The 23,384-nt window shown below is 44.8% G+C and overlaps 1 protein-coding gene across 1 annotated transcript; it reads right to left on the reverse strand.

Annotated features, from left to right (window-relative positions):
- Positions 1-1,823: 1,823 nt before the first annotated feature.
- Positions 1,824-8,857, reverse strand: ptmaa (prothymosin alpha a). Its single transcript, XM_071486755.1, has 5 exons — positions 8,682-8,857; positions 6,068-6,136; positions 5,891-5,975; positions 3,883-3,965; positions 1,824-2,405 (listed from the first exon to the last, which is right to left on the reverse strand). The coding sequence occupies exons 1-5, from the start codon at positions 8,724-8,726 to the stop codon at positions 2,367-2,369; spliced, it is 321 nt and encodes a 106-aa protein (XP_071342856.1). The 5' UTR covers positions 8,727-8,857; the 3' UTR covers positions 1,824-2,366.
- Between the last annotated feature and the right edge of the window lie 14,527 nt (positions 8,858-23,384).

Consider the following 23,384-nt stretch of genomic DNA (forward strand, 5'->3'; position numbering starts at 1 on the left):
TATAGATCAGTGGAATTATTTTACTGTTGGAGTCTTTCGCTGTGTCCACTCTGGTTTTATAACAGAGCTTCTAACCATCAGAGGTGAGTTTATCACTAAATAACTCCATCAGAACTATTAGAGCTTCATCTGAACTGAACACAGATTCTTTCATACACAGGATCCAGACAGTGATGAAGAGAGTAGCTCTTCTTCATCACCACAGCTCAGAACAACACGAGGAGACTCTGTGAGCAGAACAGGAAATAAAAACTAAACCTCAGGTCAATGATCCATACACTGATCAATATTTCATCATTAGAAACGTTTCAGTCTCACTGACCTCATCACACACATCACCTACCTCTCTTCTCTCCTTTGGTGGCAGAAACGGTCTCATGTCACTAAAACTCTTTTTTTTATCTTCTAATAACAGTTTGTTCATCAGACAAAAGAGAAAAAATACTCTGCAAGAAACTTCATGATAATTCCTGCACTCAATTACACTTTATCCTAGCTTGACTTTAATCATTGGGAATTATTTCAGCTGTTTCCTTTTTATTTTAGTTGTGACAAAAAATGATTAATGTCACCTTGTTGTTATCACTGTAGGAAGTTGCTGTTACCAAATTCACCAGCGAGCATCAGCGTTTCTTCTCATATTGTATTAATACTTTATTCATGGTTCTGATGATGTTGCCTAAAATTAAAAACTCTTTCACATCAACGGGCTCATACCTGGACAGGTAAACCCAGGGTTAAGTGAAGCAGTTGATAACCAGCTTGGTAGTTCAGGTTATCAGGAATGTTAGGTTCAGTTAAGCCAGAGAAACAACGATATCAACTGTCCTGAGTTAACAAATAATCACCCATACTGTAGATGATCTCATCCATCACAGGACAAATTCAGATGTTTAGCTCCTCTATAGTTTGTTTCAAAAGGTTCAACAAAATCATTGTTTGTAACAGAAACAGGTAACTTCATCTTTGTGGAATGAATCACCAAGAAGATGTGGTAGATTATGAAACGTGATCAACCTTCAATAGTAATTAAGATTAATTTTATTCAGTTTTTCTTCTACTTCCTGTTAATATCTTTTCCAGCCTATTCCATAAGAACACAGAGGACACCAACACACACACACACACACACAGTTAAAGCTGAGGCCTGATTTCCCAGCAGCCTGTTTTCACACTGGTCATCATCGTTTCAGATGACATCTTCTGTGTATTCATCTGTTCTTCAGGCAGAAACACAAACTGCTGTCACGTGCAGCTCTGAGCAGAAAGTTCAGACCTCCAGAATCAGTCTGGATCATCTGACAGCTCGTCTCCCTGTGATGGGGTTTTTGACTCGACACAGTATAACCCTGACATCCACTGAGTCCTGCTCCTCCTGCTCGTCACTCACCTCACTCCACATACAGAGATGTGTGACACACTGGGCCTCCAGTGCACTGACTGAACAATCTTTATTCAAACTGTCAACCAAGACAGGTGTAACCTGACAAGCTGAATATCTTCAAAATAAGAATATGAAGAGAGTTAATATGCCAGTTTGTACTTTAACAGGCCTCAGCCACAATTTCTAAAAAATTATAAAAACAAACAAAAAAAAAATCTGGATATCAACTTTAATCCATCACCACAACACCAAGGGGCCTCATTTAGATTTCCTGGCTCTTCAGAGACATCTGTTGTGGTTAGGGCTTTTATTTAGAAACTGGGTGGAAGTTGCATCTGAGCACTACTTCCCGTTGAAAAGGTCACTGACTCTGCCCTTTGTTGTTACTGCAGGTGTGTGCGGCCTCTGACGGATGTAAACTAACACAGTAAGACACCAACAAAATCAAATGACTGTTTATTGATCAACACAATAGCACAGACAGAAGAACATCAACATCTGGCCATGATAGACAGACAGAGAGTGACAGACGCACAAACTACCAATAATACACAGTCAGCGTTCTGAGAAGTTCTGAGTCACCGTAACTCTCCCATGCCACTACGAGTCAACGCACACCTTATAGGAACCCTAAGCATAAACCTAATGTAGTAACAGTAAGCCTGTGTGTGTGTGTGTGTGTGTGTGTGTGTGTTGGTTGTGTAAAGGGACGGATGCCTCTGGTTGGCTCACACAGGATGTGGACGGATCTGGATCTAAAAGTCCTCAAAGCACCACTTATTACCCAGAAAGATCATTGTTGCAAAATGGCCAACCTCCTTACAGTATTTACAAAAATATAAAATGTAAATAAAAATACAAACTAATTCTGTTTTTAAAAGTATTCTTGTTAAGAAGAGAGGACTGAGGTGTTGAAGGTTCGCTGGAAAACCGGCTGTCTCTCGATGGTGTCGTCCTCCAGACAGAGCAAGCGCTGCAGACTCTACTGATCTGTCTTCTGTTTCTTAGTTTCAACTTCATCCTGGAAACAAGAGGAGCATCAGGTCAATGTCACACAAGTAACCACACCATCATCTTCCTGGTCAGAGTCCATACTGTGCTTGGTCACACATAGACCTTAACAAACTACAGATCCAGGATCACTAACATGAAGATTAACTTCTTTAGTTTGACTGTTTTTGTTCATTGTGATATTTTCTTATTGTGCAAATGGCAGAGGAACATTCAAAGCTCCATCCAGTCTAAAGGTAGATGTCCATGTGTTTTTGATTACACAGCCTGTATTTAGAAACTGAGCCTTAAAACCAGCCATCAGGACTTCTGGAACTTTGTGATGTAACAACAAAGACTGCTCTCAGCCACACCCCAAGCCCCGCCCACCTGGACCCACCATCCATCCCTGCAGGATTTGGATTTTTGGATGTTTACCTGAAATCTGCTATATTTTTATTGGATCACTCAGAAAACAGTCAGCCAATCAGAAGAGAGACTCTGAGTCTCTCTTCTGATTGGCTGTGCATGATGGTGATCATGATGGTGTGATGATGATGATGATGTGAAATTAGTTTAAATGATACAGTCATATCTGAACAGTTCAGTTATAGCAACAATAGCTCATTGTACAGTCAAGTGTTTCCATGAAGGTTATCAGTTTCCTGAATTTCTGTTGAATTAAGTGATTTCTGCCTCCACGTCAGAGCAGTGGAGCTGAATGGAGTTTAGTTTGAGCAGCTCACTGTCCCAACCTGCGTGTGAACTCTCTCCCTCATTTACTCATCTAACAGACACTGAGTGGTTCAGTCTGACTTCAGACGCTGCAGAGTCACATCCCTGTAGTTTCTTCATCTCATTCTGATGCACTGGGTAGTGTATATGCCATGGACCACCATGCAACACTTTTTGTGCCACTGGTTGGGGGTCAGGGCTCAATATAGACCAGTGGTTCCCAACCTGTGGCTGGGGCCCACTGGTGGACCATGAGGGTACTGCAAGTGGGCCAGCAAATTATTTGCAACAGTATAATTTTGATGAAAAGATGTAATTACAAAAACTAAAAATATAGATAATGTTTTTAAATGTTTTAAAGCAAAGTGAGAAAATTGAGCTTCCCCTGCTTTGAGCTCAGTCCTGAGTGTTTGATCTTTACCATTCACACATAAAGTGCTCTGAGAAGGCTTTATTTGGTTATTGTTCAAGTGGGCCATGAGTTGTCTTTGATCAGCCTGAAGGGCCATGTGTCACTCTGCTGCTACCCATGGTCGCTCGAATCAAATTCAGACTCTAATGCTGCCTTCAGAGTGGCCCCTTCACATGGCCCCTGTCACACTGCCTCACCTGCAGCACACACTGTTTTCAGTGGAGGTCCTGTAGACCATGCTGCTGTTGTTTAAGCAGCTCAGGTTAAATTCCAGTCACCTCCAGCGTGTTGCTGTGGAGCTTTAATGTGTGTACGTGTACAACTGAAGGCATGTGCTGTATGTACAGCAACTCTTCCTCACCTCGTCATCGTCATCATCATCCTCAGCTGCTCTCTTCCCCGTTTGCCCATCGAGGTCATCTTCTTCGTCATCCTCCTCATCACCTGAACACACACAGAGAATCACAGTGACGCTGGTTAAACCCAGGCTGCAGGTCGGAGAGTGTTACATCACCTAGATAACAGCGCCGCCCTCACTGTGTTACTGTGTGGTTATAACACGTTATTATAGGGCTACACCTGACTCCATTTCTGTTTCTGGTCTCAGTGTGAGCTACTTGAACATGACTGTAACGAGTATGATTCATTAACTTCATTAACCGTTTGATGAGGTGACCAGAGTGAGCTCAGGTACTCAGGTACTCCTCTGATTGTACTGATGTAGAGGTAAATAATCTGGGCTTGTGTGTGTGTGTGTGTGTGTGTGTGTGTGTGTGTGTGTGTGTGTGTGTGTGTGTGAGAGAGAGAGAGAGAGAGAGAGAGATCTAAAATAACACACATGTTAAATAATATGTAAATCACACTTTACATGTAAATGCAGGACAGTACCATTGGGCCTCATGTAACAGCAGTGTAATGACAGTGAAACTAACATCTGCATATGAAGGGAAGTGACTCAGTGACAGTTACTGTAGGTGGCTAAAAATAAAAACAGAAGGCAGAAGATTTTCAAGTGCATCATGAGTTAGAAAATGTTGGGACCCACTGCTCCAACAGGTTGATGACTGGGTTCTCTATGTGGGATTTTAACATTAGCTTTATCAGGCTGCAGTAGAAATATTCAGCTCCAGCAGTAACCTTTGAATTAAAATGACAAGTGTCAATTAACACTGATATAATAATGAGGGTGACTGACTTTATGATGGAGGAAGCCTTCATTTGAACATATTGAGGAGATATTGTGGAGGTCACTATAAGACACCTGCTGCTGGAGAGTTTCCCTCCATGCAAACAGATGTGAGGACTGCAGAATATAAACACTGCAGGCTCAGAGAACGTCATTAATTCAAGTCTGTAACACTTTTGTACAACTGGACTCCAGACACAATGCCAAACACAACAACACTTCACCTGTGCCACTTCATTATGTACTATATATAATATATATATAATATATCTCTGTGTTAGATAAATGTTTAATATTATCTTACCAAATTTAGTTCACTCACTAAAAACGAAAATATTCTCATAGTTTCTATTGTTTTTAAAGCATTGACGACACTTTGTCCTCCATGTTTTAGTTTAACTTTACGCTCAGAATATTGAACCTCCTGACAGATATTGGATTTCATTACATGTAAATGACCTTCCTGGGTTATTGGTTGAACTCCAGTTACAGTCTGTGCACTGATGTTAGTGTGGTCTCAAAGACACTGTACAGTTCCACAGTGTGACCACCAGGTGGCAGGCCAACCCCTCCGTTGATGAACATCAGTGAAATCAGCTGGTTTATCTGATCCATTGGATGTGTAGTTCAGGTTCAGTGTTTACATGTTCACACTACACAGCACAGTCTGAACTGGATAAAGAATCGGTCTTTGTGTGTGTATGGATTCTGAGATAAGAATCTGAGCTCTGGTTGGTGTATTTTCATTCTGAATCATCTCCATCATTTCCTGCATCACCAGTGGCACTAATATGGAGCAGACATGAATCAGTGTGAATGCATTGGGATTAAAATCCTGTACTGTTTAACATGCACGGCCATGTTAATGCTAATTATTCTCTTCTTCAGAGTGAGGGCTGGACCAGCCGTCTGGACTGCAGCTCCAGCCAATACCAACCAGATCCTGTGACCATGTGACTGTGAAGTCTTGACTAAGAGCTGCTGTGCTGTGTATTGTTTGAACTGCTGTTGTTGATGACACACTCTTCCTGGTGCCAAGTCACTAATATATATAGAAATATTTTCTCTGGAGTGTGAGTCTCACTGAAGAATTGTCAGTTGTGCAGTGGCTGGGTCTCACACCCTTTACTGTCTCTGTCGTTTCCTCCTCCCCTTTTGTTCAGCATGGGATGAAGACACCTACCCTCTGCATCCTCCTCCTCCTCCTCTTCTCCCACATCCTCTTCGTCCTCCTCTACCTCATTCTCCTGCTCGCCATTCTCCTCGTCCTGACAGGGTGAGACAGAGTTATAGTCATCACCAGCTGAGAGACAATGACCACGGTGTTGTGCGAGCAGAGAAACATGAGGGGCTGTCTTACAGTTTTGCCGTTGGCAGCAGCATCCTCCCCGTTCTCAGTCTCTTCGGCCTGTTTCTTCTCCTTCAGCTCCTGAAAGCAAACATATTCTTACACACACTTGTCCCACTTCATGAATGTAGTGTTGTGTAAATAACACAAGGACCAAAGAAGTGACCTAATGACCAAATCTGATGATGCATTACAACCTCCATGTTTTCAGATTAATGTAACTGATGTGTGTAAAAGGTCAGTCAGTGTGCAGCTCTCTGCATTGAATACTATGCAAACTGTTTACCCGCCTCTGTGTTTCTCTAAACTTTGTCCTGTCTTTGTGTATTTGTTCTTCACTGTGTAGTCAAACAGTCTAGAAACTGTGGCTGCACTCGACTCATCTTCTGTGTAGAGCAGAGAATACACCATATTCATAAAATAGACTAGTCTCAACATATTGTACCCAATACAGTGTCCCAAATATTTTATTGTGATTGTGTTTTTTATTGTAGTGAAATGCAGATGATTTATTAGTTACTTACAGTGTCATGTTTGTTTCTATGAACATTAATTTACCTTAACCTGTTTGACTTGTAGCATTTGTGTGTGGTTGTACTTTGCAGTGAAATGAAAGACATCATGTTAGTAATTGCAAAGTTTTCTATGATAATTATTGGGAACTTAAGATCTAGACAGTTTCATTTTGACACATCCCCAGTTCTAAACCAAACAGATGATACTTGAGCAGTTAGTTCAAGTTCCAGTTGGAAAACAGGAAGTTGGTGAGAAAGTATTGGTTTGGTCTGAGCTGCAGTCCCCAGAGTTCAGGCTCTCTGACTGTGTCCTGCTGAAAAAGGAGGGAAACTCTCAGAGGTGCTTTCCCTCCATCCTCCTCACAGCCTGCAGCCTGCAGCTGGGCTGCAAGTTGCCTTTTACAGTCAGGTGGTAGTTTACAGCTCAGACCTCCTATTGGCCAGTTCTTTCTAAGTCCCTCCCTCCTCCTACTGGAAACCTGACACCGTCTGTCACTGCTGCCGCTCAGTCAGGACGGAGCCTGGTGGAGAAACGCAGCAGAGCAGAGACTACAACTCCCAGCAGCACAGAGGCGGATTATTCTCTGTCAGCTCATCAGCTGCCAAAGCAAATACATATTTTTCTTCTGACAAAGTTCCTCCAACTGCTGCTGAGGTTAGCAGTGCTGGTCCTCACCTGAACAACACTGTGTGCTCTTCACATTAGTGTGGCCACATGACGCTAGATTCAGACATGTGTCCTGACAGGCTGCTGCCGCCGCTGCCGCCGCTGCCGCTGCCGCCGCCGCCGCTGCCGCTGCCGCTGCCGCCCTGCTCCGTCAGAGACGGGAGCACATCAGCCCACAGGTCTGCTTCCTGTTCCATGGAGAGCAGGCCTCAGCCAGCCTCTCTCTCTCTCTCTCTCTCCTCTCTCTCTCTCTCCTCTCTCTCCTCTCTCTCTCTCCTCTCTCTCTCTCTCTCCTCTCTCTCTCTCTCCTCTCTCTCTCCTCTCTCTCTCTCTCTCCTCTCTCTCCTCTCTCTCTCCTCTCTCTCTCTCTCTCTCTCTCTCTCTCTCTCTCTCTCTCTCTCTCTCTCTCTCTCTCTCTCTCTCTCTCTCTCTCTCTCTCTCTCTCCTCTCTCTCTCTCTCTCTCTCTCTCTCTCTGCAGAGCAGTCTGTTCCCCTCGCGCCCTCCTGCAGTCGCACCGAGCGCTGCACGCGCCTGCCCCTCGCGCAGTGTGGTGGACACAGACACGAGTGGAAGTGGGCTCCCTCCCGCCGCCCCCCGCCGCCCCCCGTTTAAAGCGGACGGGCTCTTCTCCGCTGAGTGACGGCGGCTCGGAGAGCGACCAGGGGGCGGGCTCCAGCAGCAGCCGCCCCGGCAGCACCGCTCACACAGCCGGGCCCGCACAGCACGAGCCACGGAGAGGCTGTGGTGAGCGGGGACACGCAGCACCTCCACGGTGACGACAGAAACACTGATAAACACGGAGCCGTGCGCGCTGCTGGCGGAGGTGGGGATGAATAAACTCAGATTATTGCGCAGCCGCGTCACTGATTAGAGTTAGAGCCTGCAGGGACTAAGCTGCGTGGCGGGGATATCATCCACCTCGCAGGTCCCGGCAGCGCTGAAACACCAGCACCTCACGTCTCAGGCCGGGCTGACCGCAGCTGCTCAGGCTGTTCCCTTCTTACAAACCTGCACAGTTTGCATCCAAACACTGAGTGGGCGGCAGCGTGGCTGCACCATGAAAGTCTTCACTCGCGTGAAATCGCTGCATTACTTGTGCGGGTCTGACAGCTTCATCACAGGATGTATTTACTCCACTGGCGACGGATCGGCACGGAGCGCAGTCCGGACCTGGATGGAGCAACTATGGAGCCTGGTTTGAGAGGTGACGGAGACCCGCTGTCCTCCCCTCGTGTGCATCCACAGGCTTATTTCTTCTTCACCTTCACCTCAATGGACTATAGCAGCGCAGAGCTTTTAGATTTTAGATAGTATATCATAACCTGAGGGTTTTCTTTTATGTCGACACTGTGCTTAAAATAGGAAAATTACTAATACAGTTATAAATGGAGGCAGGAGTTCGGGAAAGCATTGTGTCCTTATCTCTTCTTCTCTCGTCCTTACCTTGGCGCTCAGTTCCCCGCTGCTTTCTACTTTACTGTCCGCCATGTTCGTGATAGAAAAAGAAATGAATATCCAGTCAGAACACTACAAAAATGTAAAAATAAAGACAGAGTTGGAGAGCAGCGGGCGGTGAGGAAAGACGTTTCTCCTGCCAGCGGCGCGTCCAGCAGCCGGAGCTCCTGCCTTTATAGGCCAGTGGGAGGTGAAAGGTGTCTGGAGCTGCGCGCTGATTGGTCGATTAGCTTTGAAAATATTCAGCCTGCAATTGGCTCAGGCAGAAACAATAGACAACCCTCTGTTGTGTTTGTGAGTGTGTCTTATCTCAATATGGAGCAAATTTTGTCACACAAGTTCTTAATCTAAAATCTGTCACTTTCTCTCAAACACACACACACACACACACACACACACATAAACCACATGTGCGCATTATAAACCTCATACATACCCTGCACTGCTAACACGCACGTACACCCACTGTGGGCTATAGCTTTAATCCCTTAATAAGTTGTGCAGCCCAGCACACTGCCACCTCAGTCATGTTCTCAGCTTACTTACTTACTGACTGACTAAACCGACCCACTGTGACAAGCAACGGTTATTTCTACTACACTGCTGCTGCTGGTTCTGCTGCAGCTCTCCTCTACTGCTCTACCCTTTTTAAAACTAGTAGTCAGTCATGCAAAATGACCCATAAGTATTTACTATAGGCTGCATTTACATGTTGTGGCTGGTCCAGATGCTAATACTTTAAATATTGTTGGGTAGATCTACTACTTATCACAACGAGTGCACATTTTTTGATTTTATCGTATGATTTAGACTAAGAGTTAAATCTTTATTTGAATCTTGATTATCTGATAACAGTCACTGGAGAAGTAAAAAGTTTTCCACTGAAATCAGGTTTAAAACTACATAAAGTGGAATTTCTCAGGAGGCAAAACGCAAACACTTCAAAATGATATAAAAACATATTCTGAGCATTGTACTTGACTGTAAGGTATTTTATTCACGTAAAAACCTGAAAGTCATATCAATAATACACATTGCTACTGTAATTATTCCAACAATTAACAGACCACAACTACTGCAGTTACTACTGCAACTGTAACTATACGGCAGCTGGAGTTACTACCTCTGTTACTGCTGCTTTTATTTCCATAGGAGTGTTACTGTTGACACCATTATTTACTTACTGGACTGTTACATTGACAACTACCACACAACTCTGTGACTACCTCAGGTACCATGACTGTTGTTTATGTAGGCTACATAATGGTTTATTGTCTAAAATATATGGTTAAGATTTTATTCTGCTTGACGTTGTTTTTCTCATTGGCCTGTCTGTTAATGAATATTGTTTGTGCAAGTGTCTGTATAAAGATAGATAGATATAGATGTAGATGTAGATGTAGATGTATGTAGATATAGATACAGATAAAGATGAAGATACAGATATAGATGTAGATATAGAAAATAAAAGAAACAGGAGAGGGAAGACAGCACAAGATATGGATGGGGGGTTGGTGTGAGTGATGGGTGCAAGAGGAAGGAGGGAGAGGGAGGGGGGGATAACCGGAGGAGAAAGGAGTGGGAGGGGTTGAGAAGGAAACGGGGAGAGGTGTTGTGAGTGGATAGATATTGAAATCATGTAAACTGCTCCCTGAAGCACACACAGTGGGTTTCACACACAGCGGAGTTTCACCGGTTTACTGTCCTCAGCGGTAGGAACCACATTCTTCTATACGGAACTACATAACAAATAGTGACATTACAACACTGATAAAGAAAATACAAACTATTCATATACATAAACGTTGACTTTGAAAAAGAACACATTGATGAAAAAAATAATTTCATCGATTTTTCTTTTAATTTTTTCTCTGTGGGCTCTGTCCCTCACCAACATGGCGGCTTTTACGGTCCATATGGCGTCGCGATTGTTGAACATTTCATCTGATTGGTTAGTGAACTGGAGTGAACATAAAGCTGACGCTTTGCGCCCGACGAGTGGCTGATACAGCTGTCAATCAGCCGGAGCAGGTTCGTGAAAGTGGGCGGGGCATTTGGCTGTAGGTAACAGCAGGAGCGAATCAGAGGCAGAGCGGACTGGAGGCTGAGTTCTCACAACAGTGGCTTGGTCTAACTAAACTAAACTGAACTTGATGAAATGAATTGAATTGAAATGAAATGAAATGAACCAGTTTGAAGATGGTTTCTAGTGTCAGATGTCAATGGCTGCCTTGATCTTTCTTCTGTTGTCCACTGTCCTCAGGTTGATGACCTTTGACCTTTTTCCAGTTGATGCAGTGCGTGGTTTTGGTCTGGGCTTTAGACTGATGTAGTGTCCCCCCAAGAGACGTCACATGTGATGTCATGATGTCATCAGTGCCAGCAGCGATCTCAGGCCACATTCAGACCAACCTGAGCACTCTGGGAGAAAACACAGCCCTCATTCATTTGAATGGAGCCAGTCAGGGGTGCATACACAGGAGGCTCAGGCAAAACAGTACAGGGTCAAAAAAGTTTAACCTTGCTCAGGTGCAACATGACATCACCAGGCATGGCACAGCGCTGGCCAATCAAATACCAGCAAGCACACATTTCTGGTAGATAACTGTGTAACATGAATGGTGTATTTCTACTGGTTTCTACTGGTGAGACATGTCCTCACCACTGATCTTTAATGCGATGGTGGTTAGAGTTCAAATTAAGGCTTCATCAGAACATGACCTCCAGCATGTACTGGGACGATTAGCGGCTGAGTGTGAATTCGGGTTAGGAGCAAGTCGTTGCCTCAACTGAAGGAGTTTAAGTGTCTCAGAGTGTCGTTCATTCGTGAGGGAGCATGAGATTGACCAGATCGACAGGCGGTGCAGCATCATTAGTAATGTGGGTAATACACTGAACTGTGGTGAGGAAGGAGTCGAGCTGGAGGGCAAAGCTCTTGAACCAGTCGTTGTATGTTATAACCCTGACCTAGAGCCATGAGCTCTGGGTAGTGACTGAAATGAGTTTCCTCCATCAGGTGACTGGGCTCAACATTGTAGATAGACATCAGACATGCAGAGCGAGCTCCGAGAGGAGCCATTGCTCCTTTGTATTGAGAGGAGCCAGCTGAGGTGATCCAGGCATCTGATCAGGATGCGTCCTGAGCATCTTCCACTGGAGGTTTTCCAGGCACGTCCCACTGGTAGGAGGCCCCGGGGGTAGACCCAAAGACACTGGAGGGATTACAGAGCTCATCTGTCCTAGGAACACCTCAGAGTCCCCCAGGAGGAACTGGAGGAGAGGGTCTGGACTACCCTGTTTAACCTGTTTCCACCGTGACCTGACTCTGCTGCTCCGTAATTCAGTGTTCTGTAATTCAGTACTTTAGATATCTAGAATCTTTCTGCAGAGTGGTTACAACATGCTGTAACACTGTCCTGCAACATATTCACATGACATCTGCCTGTGGAAATACCCATGCAAGAACACAATAAAGAAATAATCCAAAAAGAATTGATCTCATCCACATCACAACAGATTGGTCAGATTGTTCTTTCAGTCTTTTTCAGTATTCTTTACAGTGCACCACTGCTCGTTTTCATATGAATCAACCACTGGCTGCTCAGACTTTTTGTGATTAAATGTCCTGCTACTCAGGTCTCATGCAGTTGACCTTGGGGTCATCTAAACGGCATGATGTGTAGCTCTGATATCTTGACAGCAGGGGGCGGTGGTGGATTAACAGAGGACAGACACACTGAGGCGACAGTGTGGAGAAACACGCTGATCTGTTCAGCTGAAAAAGTTACCAGCTCCTCATTCACATGTTTCTGCTTATGTGGAACACCACATCTCTGATTATGATTTGATTATGATTTGATTATGATTTGTATGACAACTGCTGTTAGTTTGAGATGGCAGATTTTATACTAATGATTCAATAATGGAAGAATTTGAAAAGCATTGAGGCTATGGTGAAACAGCATGGAGGTTCAACTGATGCTCACTTTTCAAACTTTCACTCATTGTTTCTGTTCATCTTTTGTTTCTCCTTCATTCTTTTACTCTCACAAAGGTCACAGAGCACAACTCTCTTTACATTCATTACATGGAACCACACATTTGTCAGTACCCTGCAGACAGGCTGAGGAAAAGGAGGATCAGTCACTGATGGGTGTAACAGACTTTTTTGTAACCTCAGGTCTCACAGCTAACAAGCTACATGTTAATGATGATGTAGCTACATGCTGGTGATTCAAGGGTTGTCTGTTGGGCGTACTGCAGGTAACCAGGTGAACTGTGATCCTCAGTTAAAGCAGCAGTGAGTTCGGTGCAGTGTAGACCAGGAAACAGTCAGTCTAAACCTGGTGGTTAAAAACTGCACCCGCGTTAAGTATTGCAGGAAATCACCTGTGGAAATGGGGCGTAGCTCATGTCCTCTTGAAGCACAGCTGCTGAGCTGTCAAATGTAAGGTTTTATACTAGCACTACTTTGTGCAGCTGTGTTGTGTAGAAAACAAACTGAAGAAGTATGTGTTCACACATGGTCTTTGGTCTTCCAGGACACTGTGAACATGACATCACTTTGACTTTTCAACAAAAAATGGTTAAAGTTACTTTTGCTAAAAGTCCCCTGACCCTTTAGTCCCCTGGGCCTGTTTGATAATCCAACCATGGAGACCGCTCACGCACATGATGAGCACTATGCTTGTCAAATGGGTGGGGCATAAATAATTTGAATCATTCAGACCGTACTTGGCTAAATGTGGACTTTGAGTTGGAGTAAAGCTTGGGCCATGACACAGGAACAGGGTAGAACATAGATTTAAAAAAGGCCTGTTTTATGACCTCATTGAACTGTTATGGCCCATGTGTTAGCAAACAATTACTCATCCAGCAAACACAGAGAAACATTGTCATCTACATGTCATGTCTGTGTCCCCTAGATGAATGTAAGTCTTGAAAAAGTGTTTATTAATTATGATCTATATGTTGCATCTTTTTAATGACAACACTGAAGAAATCGCTTTCTGTCATGTGTATTTTTAAATGTGTGCAGGTCAGTGCAGATCAGTGCATCTGATATGATGTGACTGGACTGTACATTTACCAGGTATTTTCTGTGTATCATGACTGGCTGCTTTCATGGGGGTGTTGATGTGTACACCTCTCTGTGAACAATGTGTGGAGTCAGTCAGCTCAGCTTCTGTCTAACACATGGTGCTGAACAGGGAGGAAACAGTATGACACATTGTTCAGCCATGAAACCAAAACAATGTCCAAAAAACACTAAAAAGCTCTGTGGAGTGTAAAAAATATATATATTATGCCTTTGGTGACAGGAAATGAAGGAGAGAGAAATGGCGTACAGATCACCACCTGGACCAAGTTCAGGTGGGGATCTGGGGGGGTGGGGGGGTTAAGCAGCAGGCTCCATCAGCTGAGCTCAGCGGTAGAGAGGACACAAACCAGGTCAATAAATCAGAGACGTATTTAGGAACCACTGAAGGCCTTTAAGGTGAACAATTAAATTTTGAAATTGATTCTAAATCTAACAGGGAGTCAATGGAAAAAGGTAAAAAAAAAAAAGTGTGCATCTTGTGTAACAAGCCAAGCAGAGCATGTTGCTGAGTGACAATGAAGTGACAATGATGTAACAATGGTCGAGCTGAGATGAAAGCAGGTAAAACTTTTTGCAGATCAGCAGCTGATAAAGAAAAAGACCTCATTTTAAGATTTGACATGTTCATCAGGACAGAGGTTTGTGTTGAAGATCAGATCTGATTCTTTGCAGCCTGTTTAATATTATTTGACCGACCACTGAAGTTATCTACGACAGAACTGATGGAGAGGAACATCCCCACCTTCCAAATAAAATGTCACTGTCAATTAATGTCATATTGATGATCAAAGATTTGAACATTTTGTTAAAACTTTATTCATCCCTGTGAAAGATGACAGACATGTCTTGTTCTAGATTGTACTTCTATTAAATTGTTTGTTTTTTTCCTCAGCTGATTTCACAAGATCAGTGATTGGAAAGCTCAATAAAAAAACGATTTTTAAGACCATCTACATATCACAGTTTTGATGAGTGTTTGTCTTCCTGTTTGTTTGTTATAAAGGAGAATGAAATTTCACCAAACTTTTCAACTTTGACTTTGACTAAAAAACTTCCTCAGGAAAGTGGTCACTGTACTCCTCCTCCTCCTCCTTCTCCTCCTCCTCTTTCTGTCTCATCTCTTTCTAACTCCCTTCCTCCTCTGTTCCCCTGTCAACAAAGCTCTTCTCCCTCTTCCTCCATCACAGGGCAGACTGTAGGCAGCTGTTTGAAATGGCGGAGGGAGGAAGAAAGCAGCAGCACTGCAGAGAGGCTGCAGAGAAAACCCAGAGTGGAGCTGCCGTGCAAAGTGGAACTGGACTGACTGGACAGGTTTCATGAGAAGAGGCATCGATAACGGTCAGCTTGAATGCTGAGGGACGTGATTGTGATTGTTTAAACAAGAAAGCCCAGAGACCGAGAGTAAATGGCAGCTCATCTAATGATCTTTCAGCATCCACAGAGTTCCCTCTCACAAAAGGCAGAAATCTATTCAGACAGTTTTTAAAGTTAGAGCAATGAAATGAAATGTCCCAGCCCTGATCAAGTATCATCATGACAACATGACATGACCAATAACTGAAGAACAGGACCTCAGCACATGTGAGATTTGTGGAGGCCAATCAGTGACGACTGCCAACACATTGTTTTTTGATGAACTTTGAACTCACCCATCATATCTGGCAACCATAAAGCAGACCAATGTGATGATGATGATGATGGTGATGATGCTGATGGAGAAATTTCTTTCAGCATTTGTAATGACAGTGACATCATCACCATCAAGTATTTCATGTCGTGCATCCTTCAGGCCTGACATGCTTTCAGACGCACTAACATGATGTAGGTAAAACAATAAGCTTCATTAAGTTAACTGCTGCTGGCTTATTCAATAATTTACTGTGATAAATGTGTTGATGCTACATGTTTTCCAGTAATTAAACAATCTAATAATTCACATTTTGTATCACGGTAGCAGAAATAAAAAATAATCTGGGAACAATATGCTGGTATCTGCAGCAGCCAAGTCCAGTCATGTAAACAAGTCTCAGCAGCGAGTGCATACATCTACAGAGAGCCCCGAGGGGAAGACATGTTATCAGTCAGTCAGCTAAACTTTGTCAGGTGCTACTCAGGCGAGTTTGTTTGTTCCAATTTACATGATTGGCTCTTAGTTTACCAACATATAAAAACAGAATAGGTGAGAGTGGGTGAAGCTCTTGTTATGTTGAAGTGCATTTCCCAGAGGCAGAACGCACCTGTTAAGTTTAAGATAATAACTCAGGACCATAAAGTAGAACTCAGAGATACTCAGAGATGGTGTAAAAGTTCATACAAACATAGTTTATTGTAAAGTTTTGGAAAAGTGTGAGCCCATTGCAGAACCTGAGAACGAACTGTCAGGCACAAAGAGACAGGAGGCCGTTACCTGAGTTAGGTTTACACAGGTCGAGGGGAGAATAGTGTGTGGATAGGAAGGGGATTCTTCAGAGGTGTGCTGCCAGGGGACAGCATCTGGTTCGATGTTACGGGAACCTTAAGGAAAAGTTAAAGCAGCTCAAAAACAAGGACCAGTGGCTTGCCAGGATGTTAGTTGTTTGGCAAGGTGGATGTAGACCAGGTTTTATGATTAGTCCTGAACTAATCTACAAAAGTCTGCTCAGTACCCTCTAACTAACAGTTCTTAGTTCCTTACATCATAGTTTCATTCTGCTGGTGACAGCAGACAAAAAGGGGCAGGATCTGCGTACAGTGCATCTAATGAATTGGCAAATGCAGTCTGGCTGGAACAGGATGGGGGAGGAAGTGAAGAGGCTCTCGAGTTGTGAGGAAGTGAGGACCGCCTCAGAGATCCACAAGAACAGAATGGAGGAAGAGGCTAATCTCAAGAGAGGGGAAGCCACTCTGCTGTAGTCTTTAATGAACCAACGGAAGAAGTTGGTGAAGTGCAAAGACCTCTGGAGCTGCTGGTTGTGGGTTTAGGCTGCTCTGCTTTGATTCTTTCTGGATAGGTTCCTGGACCTTCCCATTCTCAGTGATGTAGCCCAGGAGCCTCTGCAGAAACTGGCAGACATGTGAAATGGGTTCAGTGTGTCTTTGGAAAAAATGAAGCTATGGTCCAGATTTACAAAGACAAAAAGGTTCATGGAGTCTCCAAGGAGCCTGGAAGACAGCAGGGCCATAGTTAGTCCAAATGGCATGACTAAATACTCGCAGTGGCTGAGAGGGGTGTTGAATGTCATCCTCCATTCATCACCTTCTGATCCTCATCAAATAGTTGGCGTTCCTGAGGTTGAGCTGATTGAACACTGTAAGATGCCAGAAATCAGTGCAAGGGCAAAGAAAATCAAGAAAAACCCAGCACCAGAAGGGCAAGAGGAGGGACAGGTATACGTGCTGCCAAAGACCCCTTGGCCTCTTCCTGGGTGACACAGGCTGTAGGGCCTGCTTGATGGTGAGGGGGCCCCAGGAGCAGATCAATGGTGCAATTTTAGGGGTGGCCAAATTGCTAAATCTTTCCTGAACACCCCCTCTCATCATGAAACTCCCTTACAATGGTCGACAAGTCTGGGGGCTCAGGACTGGGTGGCACTACAGCACCCTCTGCAGGAGACAACGCAGATTACACACAGTGTGAGTGAGGAAATGTACTCCAACTTGAGACTCTCCCAGAAGACCTGTTGATTTGGGGATTGTGTAGCTTTACCCAGGTCTGTTGGGAGCTAAAATGACACTTAGTTGTAAAATATGGGTTTACCAGACAATAGTAACATGAGATCAGCTGTGTGGTGAGTTACTCAGCACAAAAACCTCCCATCTAGAGCGTTAGAAGTGAGGGGGGAACAGCAGACTGAACGAGCAAATTATGGTCAATGAAATTATCTTTTCTCCCTAAATCAATCAAAGCCGAGAGAGGAAGGTTGAGTTTCTTATAGCACAAGGTTGGCTGAATTAGTAGTCTGGACTTTGGGGGGGGCAAGGTCCAAAATTTACTTTCCAGTACCTCCACAGTTACTGGTGAGTCCTGGCTTTTGGCTGCACTGGACATGAGGCGATGACCACAGACACTCTCTTTCCTCAGGTGAGGGAACTGGGCCCAGCCTAAATGCATGTGCTCGAGTTCCAGCTGCCATGGCGCCGCGGATGCTGCCTCGGTGTGTTGCTGCGCACTCTTTCACCTTATTTTCTTTATAAATCCAGTTTTCTGCTTTGGTTTCCGGAGCTCTTTCACCAGAGAAGAGCTCATTAACATCAGAGAAACAACTCCAGAGGATTTTTTCCACCTTTCTCGACTCACCTGTGGAATTATTGGACATTTTGGTCAGAGGTCACTGACCGTTGCTCTCGCAGTGAAACGCCGGAGGAGCGGAAAACGTGCCGGTGCGCCTGCGCGTCTCCGCCGGCGCGGACTCCGCACACCGCTCCCAGGTATCTTTCTCTCCAAGGTGCGTTCACTGTCCAACAAGCTGGATGAACTTCAGCTACTGGTGCAGAAGAACAGAGACTTTTCTTCATCTTCCGTCCTGTGCTTCACGGAGACGTGGCTGTGTGGATCGATCCGGACTCTGCGCTGGAGCTGGCCGGCTTCCAACTCTTCAGAGCGGATCGCGACACAGAGCTGTCCGGCAAAACCAAAGGTGGAGGAATCTGCTTTTATGCAAACAGTGGCTGGTGCAGAGACGTGACAGTGATCCTGCAGCACTGTTCTCCTGACCTGGAGACTTTCATCATAAACTGCAGGCCCTTCTACTCCCCCCGTGAGTTCACCTCATTCATCCTGGTCGGTGTTTACATCCCACCACAGGCCACAGCAGATACTGTGTGTGGAGCGGACCAACCCGGACTCCGTAGTTATTGTCCTTGGTGACTTTAACAAAGGTGACCTCAGCCACGAACTGACCAAATACAGACAGTTTGTTAATTGCCCGACCAGAGAGGGGAACACTCTGGACCACTGTTACCCCACAATCAGTGGAGCTTATCCCGCCGTCCCCCGGGCTGCACTGGGCCACTCTGACCATGTCATGGTCCACCTGATTCCCACATACAGGCAGAAACTAAAACTGTGTAAACCTGCTGTGAAGACATCGAAGCAGTGCAGCAGTGAAGCCATAGAGGATCTGCGGGCATGTTTGGACCGCACTGACTGGGAGGTGTTCAGGACTGCTTCCAACAGTCTGGATGAGTTCACAGAGGCTGTGACGTCATACATCAGCTTCTGTGAGGACTGCTGTATCCCATCATGCACCAGGGTGAGTTATAACAATGACAAACCCTGGTTCACAGCTAAGCTCAGTCAGCTCAGGAGGCAAAAGGAGGAAGCTTTCAGGAGTGGGGACAGGGACAAGTTTAAAGAGTCCAAGTACAGGTTTAGCAAAGCGGTGAGAGAAGCTAAATGTCTGTACTCTGAGAAACTTCAGCTCCAGTTCTCAGCCAATGACTCTGCTTCTGTCTGGAAAGGGCTCAGACAGATCACTAACTACAAACCTAAACCCCCCCACTCCATTAACGACTTCCGTCTGGCCAACGATCTGAATGAGTTCTACTGCCGCTTTGAAAGACAGTGGGACAAGCCTGACACTAACCTCCACATCAGAGCCACATCAGAACCCCCCTCCTCCTCCTCTACCAAAGGAACGTCTCTCTCTATCCTGGAGAGAGATGTCAACAGGCTTTTTAAGAAGCAGAACCCCCGCAAAGCAGCCGGTCCTGACTCTGTCTCTCCATCATCCCTGAAGCACTGTGCTGATCAGCTGTCTCCAGTGTTCACAGTCATCTTCAACACCTCACTGGAGACCTGCCACGTGCCAGCCTGCTTCAAATCCTCCACCATCATCCCTGTCCCCAAAAAACCAAGGCCCACAGGTCTAAATGACTATAGACCCATTGCCCTGACCTCTGTGGTCATGAAATCATTTGAGCGCCTTGTCCTGTCCCATCTCAAATCCATCACTGACCCACTCCTGGACCCCCTGCAGTTCGCCTACAGAGCCAACAGGTCTGTAGACGACGCCGTCAACATGGCTCTCCACTTCATCCTCCAGCACCTGGACTCCTCAGGGACCTATGCCAGGATCCTGTTTGTGGACTTTAGCTCTGCCTTCAACACCATCATCCCGGCTCTGCTGCAGGACAAGCTCTCCCAGCTGAGCGTGCCTGACTCCACCTGCAGGTGGATCACCGACTTCCTGTCTGACAGGAGGCAGCACGTGAAGCTAGGAAAGCACGTGTCTGACTCCCAGACCATCAGCACTGGATCCCCTCAAGGCTGCGTTCTTTCTCCTCTGCTCTTCTCCCTGTACACCAACACCTGCACCTCCAGCCATCAGTCTGTCAAGCTCCTGAAGTTTGCAGACGACACCACTCTCATTGGACTCATCTCTGATGGCGATGAGTCTGCCTACAGGTGGGAGACTGAGCGTCTGGTGACCTGGTGCAGGCAGAACAACCTAGAGCTAAACGCTCTGAAGACAGTGGAAATGATAGTGGACTTCAGGAAGAGCCCAGCCCCACCCACCCCCATCTCCCTGTGTGACTCCCCCGTGGCTACCGTGGAGCATTTTCGCTTCTTGGGAACCACCATCACACAGGATCTCAAATGGGAGCTAAACATCAGCTCCCTCATCAAAAAAGCTCAGCAGAGGATGTATTTCCTGAGGCAGTTGAAGAGGTTCAACCTGCCAAGGACTATGATGGTGAACTTCTACACCTCCATCATTGAGTCCATCCTCACCTCCTCCATCACCATCTGGTATGCTGCTGCCACGGAGAGGGACAATAACAGACTGCAGCGTATCATCCACTCTGCTGAGAAGGTGATTGGCTGCAATCTTCCGTCCCTCCAGGACCTGTACGCCTCAAGGACTCTGAGGCGTGCAGGGAAGATTGTAGCTGACTCCTCCCACCCTGGACACAAACTCTTTGTGACACTCCCCTCTGGCAGGAGGCTGCGGTCCTTCAGGACCAAAACCTCTCGCCACAAAAATAGCTTCTTCCCATCTGCTATTAGCCTCATCAACAAGGCTAGAGAGCCCCACTGTTGCTGATCAATTGCACCAATCACCAGAAAAAATTCCTTGTATGTGAAAACATACTTGGCAATAAAACTGATTCTGATTCTGATTCTGATTCTGATTCTTTGCTGTGAGTCATTCCCCATTTCCAGTCTCTCTTCACTGTCCTGGCTAATGAAGGATTACAAATTCCCCAAAATAACTTATAATAAACTTATAAATAAATGAACTTATAACAATAGAACACATTATTAGAGAGCCTGGACTTGGACTCTTGTGGCAGGGGAATTGGCAGCCGAGGAGGTGGATGGTGACTGATGAGAGCTACCAGCCTTTTCACGATGTTGCTTTTACAGACAGTTGCCTAACTGGAGAGTCAAGATAGGTTGGTTCATCTTATGAAGCCGTTTCATCTTTTAATTGTTCACCCAGGCCTTTAACAAACTCTCACCATAGTGCCTGATTATTCCACTGGGTATCCTCTGCCAAAAAATCCACAGAATAATCTGCAACACTTCTGTGTCCCTGACGCAGGCTTAAAAGACGTGTAGAGGCCTATGGTCAGACACAACTCTCACCTTGGTGACAAAATCCTCAAAAGAGATAATGCCCACAGAGTTACCTCAGCCCACACCAGAGCCCTTCCTCAACTAATCCCATAATGTGTTGTATCTTGGACTGGTCAGAGAAGGATAATGACCATTGACTAAAAGCCATAGAGCACTGTGGAAGGGATCAGTGACATTTCTCCAAATCACCATTGGAAGGGTCCATGGAGTGTGATTCTCTTACTGGTGAGGTGCAGGTGGTAATTCACTTCAGTTCAATTTAATTTTATTTGTATAGCGCCAAATCTTAATTACATTATCTCAAGGCACTTTACAGCGTAAGGTTGAGACCTTCCTTCATTACAGAGAAAAACCCAACAGTTCCCACAAAGAGCAAGCGCTTGGCGACAGGGGGGAGGGAAAAAAGTAATGGTGTTATCAATAACGTGGCGGGTACTGGGGTGGGTGACCGGCAGAGTGAGGCAGGGATAAGGAAGAGAGAGAGACTTGGTTCTGACTTGTGATATTTGTGTTGTCATGGTGTGATTATGCCAAAGACTGTACGAAGCAATTGCTCATGGTGTCTGAGGATGATCTCTTGACTGGGTCCATTTGGCCAGATCCTTCTGTTAAGTTTATGGTAATAACCCAGGACCCAAAAGAACTCAGACTCAGAGACATTATAAAAGTTCAAACAAAAGCAGTTTATTGTTAGGTTGTTTGTGGCAAAAATCCTGTGTGGTGGAGCGGGGCAGGCAGGAGAGCAGAGCGGGCGGTGGTGGAAGCTTCACTGGAGACAAACGAGGATCAGGATGCAGCAGGTAAACCAGGAGAACCTCCTCATTATGGGAAGGATCGTACTTAGAAGGCTTGAACGCCTGAATTGTGACACCACTCTATTTCAGGGTAGTTACATACCCACCACATGACTTTTACACAACTGTATTTGTGGAAGTTACAACCAACAACAAAGAATACACATTCAACACTACTGATCATGGCTTATTAATGAAGGAACTGGAGCAACATGGAATCAGATATTACAAAGTGTGTAAATTATTTAAAATAATTTTTATTCGCTGACGACACAAATCTATACTGCTCTGGGAAGAGCTTGGAGCAGCTTCTGAAATATAATATTTTGAAATTGGCAAATCAAAAAACAAGTTGAAACCAGAATTAACAACTTTGAAATAGAAAGAGTGTATAAAAATAAATTTATTGGCATCATTATTGAACATAAATTAATAATGTTATGTTAAATCTCTCACTGTACACAGTACAACACAGTGCGGCTGCACCTTTCATGAATGTGTTGGACAGTACTGAGTCAACTTCACCTATATTGTACTCAATCTATTTATTTTTTCTCTGTGCAGTAAGACTGAGTGTCTGAATCATCTCTACAGCCTTAGTTAATATTATCATTATTTGGTGATGTAGCTAAATATATTTTAAGCTTGATAGTGGAGCTATCACTAAGCTGACCGCCAAGTTGAATATGTCATGCAGCAGAACTGTCACTGTACAGTAACTGATCATAAGCAGCATGTAATTCATGGTCTACTTAACATTGTTGTTTTCACTTGGTGCCTATCAGAGCTGATGATCTCCACACTCACTGTCTGCAGCACGAGCAGGTCAGGAAAGCTCTGGAGTGTTTCACCTTTCTGAAGTGAAATATTTTTTTTACTGATCAGCTTCCTCTTGAAGAACAGCTCTACACCTTCATCAGCCAATCTGAATCATCTGTCAGGACACCCTGTCTCAGTCAGTGATCAGTTACAGGAGTCCTACAGTGAGTGGATACTAGAAGCAGAGCACAAGTCTCAGGATCAAACGTTTTCCATCACACACCCAGAGATACAAGGACACACAACTTGTAGAGTAAAACCATCAACTGTGTGATTCCAATTGGCAGGTCAGTGGTTACATGAAACTCTTTTCTCACATGGTGTGAGAAATGGTTATTGTAAATAATCAGTCTGAATGTGGTCAAACAGGAGGTGGTGAAAAAGTAAATGTTCTAGCCAAAACATCAGTAAACATA

This window comes from Trachinotus anak, unplaced genomic scaffold, assembly GCF_046630095.1.
Source record: "Trachinotus anak isolate AG129_WGS33_773 ecotype Australia unplaced genomic scaffold, CSIRO_AGI_Tana_v1 ptg000010l, whole genome shotgun sequence".
NCBI classification, from domain to species: Eukaryota; Metazoa; Chordata; class Actinopteri; order Carangiformes; family Carangidae; genus Trachinotus; species Trachinotus anak.

Excerpts from the sequence above, each read along its gene's own strand:
- ptmaa (XM_071486755.1), bottom strand. The coding sequence starts at position 8,726 with ATGGCGGACAGTAAAGTAGAAAGCAGCGGGGAACTGAGCGCCAAG. Across the intron at positions 5,976-6,067 it reads CTGCTGCCAACGGCAAAACT|GACGAGGAGAATGGCGAGCA; the intron begins GTAAGACAGCCC and ends TCACCCTGTCAG. Across the intron at positions 3,966-5,890 it reads GGAGGAGGAGGATGCAGAGG|GTGATGAGGAGGATGACGAA; the intron begins GTAGGTGTCTTC and ends GTGTGTGTTCAG.